This window comes from Oncorhynchus kisutch, linkage group LG10 (assembly GCF_002021735.2).
Source record: "Oncorhynchus kisutch isolate 150728-3 linkage group LG10, Okis_V2, whole genome shotgun sequence".
Classification (NCBI taxonomy): Eukaryota; Metazoa; Chordata; class Actinopteri; order Salmoniformes; family Salmonidae; genus Oncorhynchus; species Oncorhynchus kisutch.
In genome coordinates, this window is record NC_034183.2 from 28,490,680 (window position 1) to 28,500,230 (window position 9,551).

Here is a 9,551-nt window from a genome sequence, read left to right on the forward strand (position 1 = left end):
CTCTCTGGCAACAGCTCTATTGAACATTTCTGCAGTCAGCATGCCAATTGCACACTCCCTCAACTTGAGACGTCTGTGGCATTGTGTTGTGTGACAAAACTGCACATTTTAGTGTCCTTTTATTGTCCCTTTGATCGTACTGTTTAATCAGCTTCTTGATTTGCCACACCTGTTAGGGGGATGGATTATCTAGGAAAGGAGAAATAATCACTAACAGGGATGTAAACATGCATATGGAACATTTCTGGGGTCTTTTCTTTCAGCTCATGAACATGGGACCAACACTTTCCATGTTACGTTCATAGTTTTGTTCAGTATAAATCAGTTGTCCAAATCACCATCCTGTTCAACACACACACTAAAACATATCTTTCATACACATATGTAAGGTGGTTCGTGATTGCTTGATTGATAACCTTACCTGGGACCTGAAGACTTGTGTTGGCTGGCTCCCTGAGGTAAGTTTAAACTTGAACACACACACACACACACCTGTTCTTACCTTAGGGTAGCACTGGCAGAGGCTCCACGCGGTGCCAAGGGTGATCATGGTGATCCCCAGAGAGCAGAGTGTTGCGTAGATGTGAGGTCGCTCCTGAGTCATAACGAACAGACCGACTAACAACACACACATCCCTGCCGCGATCAGACCATACCGATACGGCTTACCCTCCACCATGCTGCTACCCTGACCAATGAAGTCTGAACCAAACCCACCTTGGTATGGAGCTTAGCTAAGGCTATGTTATGCTCTGGGTCAGATACTACTGAAGGTGAGGGAGAGAAGGAGGTTCGAGATTTGTAATTCAGCAACAGAGTTCCACTCTGCTGGTTATTACAGCCTGCAGACAGAATAAGGTGTGTGCATGTGGACGTTTTTAAGTATACTTGTGGGGACCAGAAGTCCCCATAAGAATAGTAAAGAAACACAAATCTGACCAACTGGGGACATTTTGTTAGTCCCCACAAGGTCAAATGCTATTTCTAGGGTTAGGTTTTTGGGTTAGGGTTAGGGAAAATATAATTTTGAATGGGACTGAATTGTTTAACCCAAAAAGGTCCGTTATACAAGACTGTGTGTGTGTGGTTTTACTATCCTTGTGGGGATCAGAAATCCTCACAAGGATAGTAAAACAAGTACAGTTCTGACAAGTGGGGATATTTTGCCAGTTCTCACAAGGAAAAATGCTATTTAAGGCTTCGGGTTAGGTTAGGGAAACTATGATTTTGAATGGGAATCAATTGTTTGGTCCCCACAAGAATAATACAATGTTTGTGTGGTGGCCAGTGGTGGGTCACCTTGTCCTACCTCCAGTTCTACTTGAAGTAAATGCTTTCTCAAGGAGAGATGAAGGGGAGAAGGCTGTCACTCTGCAAGGAGGCCCACAACTCCTTCTCCACCGTCCCATTTTCCTCTCCCCTTTATCTCTCTCTCTCTCTCTCTCTCTTTGAAAGCATTTACTTCAAGTGTAACTGAGGTTAGAACAGAACAAAGAAACTGAGCAAACATACAGTGCATTCGGAAAGTATTCAGACCCCTTCACTTTTTCCACTTTTTGTTACGTTTACAGCCTTGTTCTAAAATTGATTAAAAAAAAAATTCCTCATCAATCTACACACAATACCCCATAATGACAAAGTGAAAAAACAGGTTTTAGATTTTTTTACGCATTTATAAAAAAAAAACCTGAAATACCTTACTTACATAAGTGTTCAGACCCTTTGGTATGAGACTCGACATTGTGCTCAGGCGTATCCTGTTTCCATTGATCATCCTTGAGCTGTTTCTACAACTTGATTGGAGTCCACCTGTGGTAAATTCAATTGATTTACATGATTTGGAAAGGCACACACCTGTCTATATAAGGTCCCACAGTTGACAGTGCATGTCAGAGCAAAAACCAAGCCATTGGGTCGAAGGAATTGTCCGTAGAGCTCCGAGACAGGATTGTGTCGAGGCACACTTCTGGAGAAGGGTACCAAAAAATGTCTTAAGCATTGAAGGTCCCCAAGAACACAGTGGCATCCATCATTCTTAAATTTAAGAAGTTTGGAACGACAAAGACTCTTCCAACAGCTGGCTGCCTGGCCAAACTGAGCCATCGGGGGAGAAGGGCCTTAGTCAAGGAGGTGACCAAGAAACCGATGGTCACTCTGACAGAACTCCAGAGTTCCTCTGTGGAGATGGGAGAACCTTCCAGAAGGACAACCATCTCTGTAGCCCTCAACCAATCAGGGTTTTATGGTGGAGTGGTCAGACAGAAGCCACTCCTCAGTAAAAGGCACATGACAGCCCGCTTGGAATTTGCCAATTGGCACCTAAAGGACTATCAGACCATGAGAAATAAGATTATTTGGTCTGGTGAAACCAAGATTAAACTCTTTGGCCTGAATACCAAGCATCACCTCTGGAGGAGACCTGGCACCAGCCCTACGGTGAAGCATGGTGGCCTCATGCTGTGGGGATGTTTTTCAGCGGCAGGGACTGGGAGACTAGTCAGGATCGAGGGAAAGATGAACGGAATACAGAGCGATCCTTGAGGAAAACCTGCACCAGACGCTCAGGACCTCCGACTGGAGGCGAAGATTCACCTTCCAACCGGACAACGACCCTAAGCACACAGCCAAGACAACGCAGGAATGGCTTTGGGACAAGTATCTAAATGTCATTGAGTGGCCCAGCCAGAGCCCGGACTTGAACCTGATCGAAAATCTCTGGAGAGACCTGAAAATAGCTGTGCAACGAAGCTCCCCATCCAACCTTAGAGCTTGAAAGGATCTGCAGAGAAGAATGGGAGAAACTCCCCAAATACAGGTGTGCCAAGCTTGTAGCGTCATACCCAAGAAGACTCAAGGCTGTAATCGCTGCCAAATGTGCTTCAACAAAGTACTGAGTAAAGGGTCTGAATACTTATGTAAATGTGTTAGTTCAGTGGTTTTTTTATATACATTTGGTCAAAATATTTAAAAACCTGTTTGCCATTATGGGGTATTGTGTGTAGATTGATGAGGGGGGGAAAACTATTTAATCAATTTTAGAATAAGGCGGTAACGTACCAAAATGTAGAAAAGGTCAAGGGGTCTGAATACTTCCGAATGCACGGCATGCTATAACAATACCTTAACACTCACATCTGAGACACAAACGACTCAGAGATCTTTGGTTAATCATTTACTAAAGTTGATCATGACATCCCATTTTTAAAATGAAGAGAGAGAGAAAAAAACTGTTACAAGCATTTACTACTGTAACAACAAGGCACTTCTGGTTGAAATCATCTCTGCCCAAATTGTATTACATTGTCAAAAAAGCGAATCAGTGAAAATTATATTAATTTTAATATTGTACCTGTAAACCCACCAAAGGGAAAAAAAATAGAATCAGTGGTGCATACAAGACCACAGAAGCACACACACTCGCTATATCGCACTCACTCACACATACATACATACATACATACACAGACGCACACACCTTCTCAATCACACTAGGGAATGACACTTAACTCCCTCCACAGTCACAGACACAGCTAATGGAGTCCAAGGCCGCAAGAAAGTCAGATTGGGGTTTTAAAGGCTGGCTCCATTGAGGCTGGTAGTGAAGGCTTAGTGCTGGGCTTGTCGCCTGGTGTAGCACGATGCCACTACAAAGTCAAAATATATGGCTGCCGGGCGGTCTTATACTAAAAAGTAACAGCAGCAACAACAATTTTAGGTGGTGTAAAGTTTTTTTTTCTCTAAATGACATAATAGGAGTGCAGTGTATTACGCTGTAGTAGTCTTAATAGCAGCATTATAACGCACTCATTCTTCAAACAAGTATGTAAACAATGTTGGTGGGTTCAACCCCTTACAGCTTCTGCGTTCCCCTCCATTCCCAAACAACGTCTCTCCCAGCACGGGGGGGCTTTATTTAGCTCACTGTGTAATGGCAGCAAGGGAATACACCAGAGTCAAAGAACAGTAGTCCCATCCTAGCCCTCAGAGGTCAGAAGGACCTCGGCTCTTCATGACAGAGTCGTAGGAGGGGGGTGCCTCCAGGTCCCAGGGAGGAGGGGTGGGGGACAAGGGGAGGTGTAGAGAGGGGGTCACTCGCACAGAGTCCTCTGACATCTCTCTACGTATCCGGTCCAACCTCCTAGGGAGAGAGAGTCGGATTATAAAGTACCTTGACATATAGTGACAAACTCCCATGTCGCTCAAATCACATTGTTTCATTGTCTCCAAGAATCCTTGTCTCCTGTCCATCCTGCTCACTGTTATTGACCGTTAATGAACAAACACATTTAGCCTCTCCAGGCCTTCACGCATACAAACCGCATACAAGCCGCTGATGCGCACATTTGGAATTTTTTAAAGTAAAATAAATAAATTTAATACACAACATCACAATAAATCTATGATTTATTTTAGTCAGGTCTACAGAAACATTATGATACGCATATAATGTATTTCAGAAGAACAGAATGAGTTAGCCAGATAACATACAGTAGGCCATGTGCCATGCCATAGGCTTGTTCATTTAGCAGGTAAGATATGCTTGTAAATCCTGTGCCATTATTTTATATTATACGATTTTATAGTAAAAATATAATTGATTATAGCTGAATAAAATAAAGGATATTTTTCCCATTCTGGAGCAACTGCGCATATGAAGTGGCTATATTGAGCGTAAAAGTGATCATTTGAAACAGGTCCTATACGCTAGATTTAGAGATATTTGGCAAATTTAATTGTGAATGATACAAACCAGCAAAAAAAGGCCTCGGTCTAACGTTCATTCCTTCGACGATAAACGCGAATCCGACCATCTCCCCTGGTGAGACAAAACCGCGACTCGTCAGTGAAGAGCACTTTTTGCAGGTCCTGTCTGGTCCAGCGACGGTGGGTTTGTGCCCATAGGCGACGTTGTTGCCGGTGATGTCTGGTGAGGGCCTGCCTTACCACAGGCCTACAATAACTCAGTCCAACCTCTCTCAAGCTATTGCGGACAGTCTGAGCACTGATGGAGGGATTGTGCGTTCCTGGTGTAACCTGGGCAGTTGTTGTTGCCATCCTGTACCTGTCCCGCAGGTGTGATGTTCAGATGTACCGATCCTGTGCAGGTGTTGTTACACGTGGTCTGCCACTGCGAGGACGATCAACTGTACGTCCTGTCTCTCTGTAGCGCTGTCTTAGGCATCTCACAGTACGGACATTGCAAGTTATTGCCGTGGCCACATCTGCAGTCCTCATGCCTAAGGCACGTTCACGCAGATGAGCAGGGACCCTGGGCATCTTTCTTTTGGTGTTTTTCAGAGTCGGTAGAAAGGCCTCTTTATAGTGTCCTAAGTTTTCATAACTGTGACCTTAATTGCCTACCGTCTGTAAGCTGTTAGTGTCTTAACGACCGTACCACAGGTGCATGTTCATTAATTGTTAATGGTTCATTGAACAAGCATGGGAAACCGTGTTTAAACCCTTTACAATGAAGATCTGTGAAGTTATTTGGATTTTTACGAATTATCTTTGAAAGACAGGGTCCTGAAAAAAGGATGTTTTCTTTTTTGCTGAGTTTATATTGGCTGCATGATGCGCCTATAGGCTATTGATGATTTGAGAAAGTCACAAAAATAGCTTGTGCTCTGTTCCTTGTCTCAGGCTGCACAGCTGTTCTCTCATCAAGTGGTCATATTTTCAATTTAATCTTGTCTTCACTAATATGTCAAATTCGTTTAGATTTAGATTGGCCCATTATCAAATAGGCAAGAACAGAGACAGAGGGAAAAAGACATTCACTCTGTATGCACTGGAATAGTGAATGGAGGCCACTTTCCTGCTAGTTAGTTTTTCAATCAGGAAGGGTAAGCTACTCTGGTTAATTTAATCCTTCCATCAACCACTGTTTGAGGCGCATGCAGCCTCTCGACAGGTGATATTCTGCCCAAACTCTGTATGCCATGGGCTCTCAAACCCTGTTCCTGCAGCTACCCAATGCTTCATTTTGGAAACCAAGTGAAATCTGTATGGGAACATTGATAGTAACATGTTTTCACAGCTAAAAATATTTAATTAAACTGTTGACAGTGCGCTCGGAAAGGAAAATGTCCAATACAATTTCACTATAATTGTAAGCTAACTCTGTAAACCATCCTGCACAATCAATGAACCAACCGCATCGCTTAGGCCTATACATTCTTTCCCAAACTCATGGTTAGTCTAGGTATCAAGGTAAGACCCAGATGCAGACCGTGTCAAAGTAACCATGGACCGCAGGCAGGGTCAGGTCAGGCAGAGGTTGGTAATCCAGAGGTGGGGCAAAGGTACAGGACGGTAGGCTCAGGGGCAGGCAGAGAGGTCAGGCGGGTGGGTACAGGGTCAGGCAAGGGTCAAAAACCAGGAGGACGAGAAAAGAGAGACTGAGGAAAAGCAGGACCTGACAAAAAAAAATGCTGGTAGGCTTGACAAACAAGACGAACTGGCAACAGACAAACAGAGAACACAGGTATAAATACACAGGGTATAACGGGGAAGATGGGCGACACATGGACGGGGGTGGAGACAATCACAAAGACAGGTGAAACGGATCAGGGTGACACCATCCAGTATGCATAATAATGCAGTCCACACTCAGAGGCGATTACTAGAATTTGTTTGATTTTGGAGTATAGGCTAGACCAATTATGTACCAGAGACATCTTAAATCTGTTTTTTTTTCTGTTTTTTTCTGCTGTGCGTAATATGCGATAGGCTATGCATTGTGTAACGTACGGCACAATTATTATTTTAATTTGGGGGGGGGTTCAGGCTTGGGTTCATATATAGGCCTATGTGTATGCATAAGCTCTAATATACGTATGTATGTTTTTAATTCATCCTCACCTTAGAAAGGGCTGTCCATTTCCTTGTGTTAGGCTTTGAAACCACACCCACATGGACCATGTTTTCCACTCTGTTTCAACCCGTTGTTGAACTTCTTTCTTCAAATTGATCAATCACATTGAGGTGAGTTTTAAACGCAAAAATACTGTTTTGATGATGAGTTTGATGTGATTTTTGATTGCATATGCATTGATGTCTGACTGGTTACAGGTACAATAAAGTACCAGGCCATTAGGACCTGATGGTCGTCAGTGTGTTTGGTACTACCAATGCATGTCAAATAAAATAAAATAAAAATATTTGTCGCATGCTTCCTAAACAACAGGTGAAGACTAACAGTAAAATGCTTACTTACGGGGCCCTTCCCAACAATGCAGGGAGAAAAAAAAGAAGAAAAATAGACAACACGAGGAGTGCATAAGAGGAGATTACCGTGACTCAACGGTCACATGAAATTTTACTGTGGTCATGACTCATGACTGCCGTAACAGCCCTGTGTGTGTTTACCTCTGGATGGCCAGGGCCTGGTGTGGGCTGTAGCGTGTTCCTGTGCGGGGGTGTAACAGGAAGTGTCCAGGTACGTCCAACACCTGTAGCGTTGTCATGACAATACAGAGTCCCGCGGTGGTCAGTGTCGCTCCGGTAACAGCCATCAGCACCCCCAGCCAGAGGGCTGGACCTTGCAGAGTCAGGAAACCCCCTACTACCTACATACATACATACATACATACATACATACATACATACATACATACATACATACATACATACATACATACATACATGCATACATGCATACATACATACATACATACATACATACATACATACATACATACATACATACATACATACATACATACATACATACAGTAAGCCAGGACACCATCTATACACTTGTTAACGAAAAAAGACACACACAGCTAGAAATCTGCACCCTCCTACCATCATCACTGGGCCTAGAGATAGCAGCATGCCCTGGGGAGATGGCCTCCTTCTCTCCCTCTGTCTGCCTGGAGTTACTCCCTGACTTGGCTCACACACACTACACTCCTCCTGCAACACCATCATACACAATCTGCAGGGGAGAGAGAGAAAGATGAATGAGTGTAATGTTTATTGTTAATTTTGTATTGTTTATTTCCCATTTGTTTCTTGTCAATTTCACTTGCTTTGGCAATGTAAACATGTGCTTTCCATGGCAATAAAGCCCTTTAAATTGAATTTAAATGGAGATATCAAAGAGGGTTAGAGAGTTATCAGATGATCACTTGTTGATTGAACTAGGGCATACCATTTTACCTTCTGAAGAAGCTTCCAGTTGCCCAGCCGGGGATAAAGGAAGGATAGTATTATTTAGTTTCTATACATCTCCGTTGTTTTTTTACTAATCTCTTCAACTAGTTTCTTCCTTTATGCTTTCCATGTGGCATGCGGGGCTGTGATTGTTATCTAAACAAAATTTAAGAATCTCAAAAATCAAATGATTCTACTCGACCGAGAGTATAATTTAAAACTCATCCCGCTTGCTTTGCCAGAGGTAATCTTGATCGATCCTTTAAATCCGTTATAACGTTGCATCGCGGTCGACATTGAATGTGTGTCGTGTTGTGGGCAGGGCAGGACACTCGCCCCCGGTAGTCACACAGCCCCTGCGCGTGGTAAAAGGAAGTCGGTTTCTGAATGTTATTCGGTGATCGTAGGAGGAAAGGATCAAGACAGAGAGAGGGGGCGGGAACGGAGAGAGACAGGGTGGGGCAGTGGCGGAGAAGAGAAAGATCAGGATATCGTTAGTGTTTTATCAAAAGCATGTTTGGCTGTTGATTTATCTAGACGAAGCTGTGTGAGGAGGGGGGAGGATATATGCCATTCCTATTGTGTGGTGTAATTAATTATCCATAGACTCGTTTTCAATTAGTTGGACAGTGTAGGTTATTATCTCTGAAGCAGATCACTTTGGTTCAAATTGTTTCAGTGAACAAGCAAACCTATAATCTTCAATGATTAAAATGTGATGATTGACTGGCCAGTCAGTCATCTCTATTACCAGAATGTGTTGATCGAGAGAGCCTAACCTGGAGCCTCATTTATCAATGTAACGTTGCGTAGAAACTATTCTAAAATACTACTCCCGAACGGTATTTAGGAAGTTCATACGCATATAACATTTGTGATTTATCAAACAATCCTACTAGCGTCAGACGCACACCAGAAGGGGAGAACCATTGATAAATAAAAATTGTTCTTAGCCTCAGTGGTTGTGCACGACCTTGGGTAGTTGCATTTCGGAAACGCCCCAAATGAACCATTTGGTCAAAATCACCCCTTTTAAAACTTCTTCAGAATTGGTGGGTCCCTTACAGGACGGTTGAGCTCATTTAGGCTAATGTGATTAGCATGAGGTTGTAAGTAGCATGAACATTTCCCAGGACATAGACATAACAGTCTATGTCCAGTATTTATGCTGCAGTAGTTTATGTGTCGGGGGGCTGGGGTCAGTTTGTTATATCTGGAGTACTTCTCCTGTCCTATTCGGTGTCCTGTGTGAATCTAAGTGTGCGTTCTCTAATTCTCTCCTTCTCTCTTTCTTTCTCTCTCTCGGAGGACCTGAGCCCTAGGACCATGCCCCAGGACTACCTGACATGATGACTCTTTGCTGTCCCCAGTCCACCTGGCCATGCTGCTGTTCC

At 43.4% G+C, this 9,551-nt stretch overlaps 1 protein-coding gene across 1 annotated transcript in view; it reads right to left on the reverse strand.

Annotated features, from left to right (window-relative positions):
- The window catches only part of bsnd (barttin CLCNK type accessory subunit beta), a 3,413-nt gene extending 2,629 nt beyond the window's left edge, over positions 1-784 (reverse strand). The window contains exon 1 of the mRNA XM_020492003.2: positions 503-784. Within this exon, the coding sequence (XP_020347592.1) occupies positions 503-679 (177 nt within the window). The 5' untranslated portion in view covers positions 680-784. The remainder of the gene's footprint in view (positions 1-502) is intronic.
- Positions 785-9,551: the final 8,767 nt, after the last annotated feature.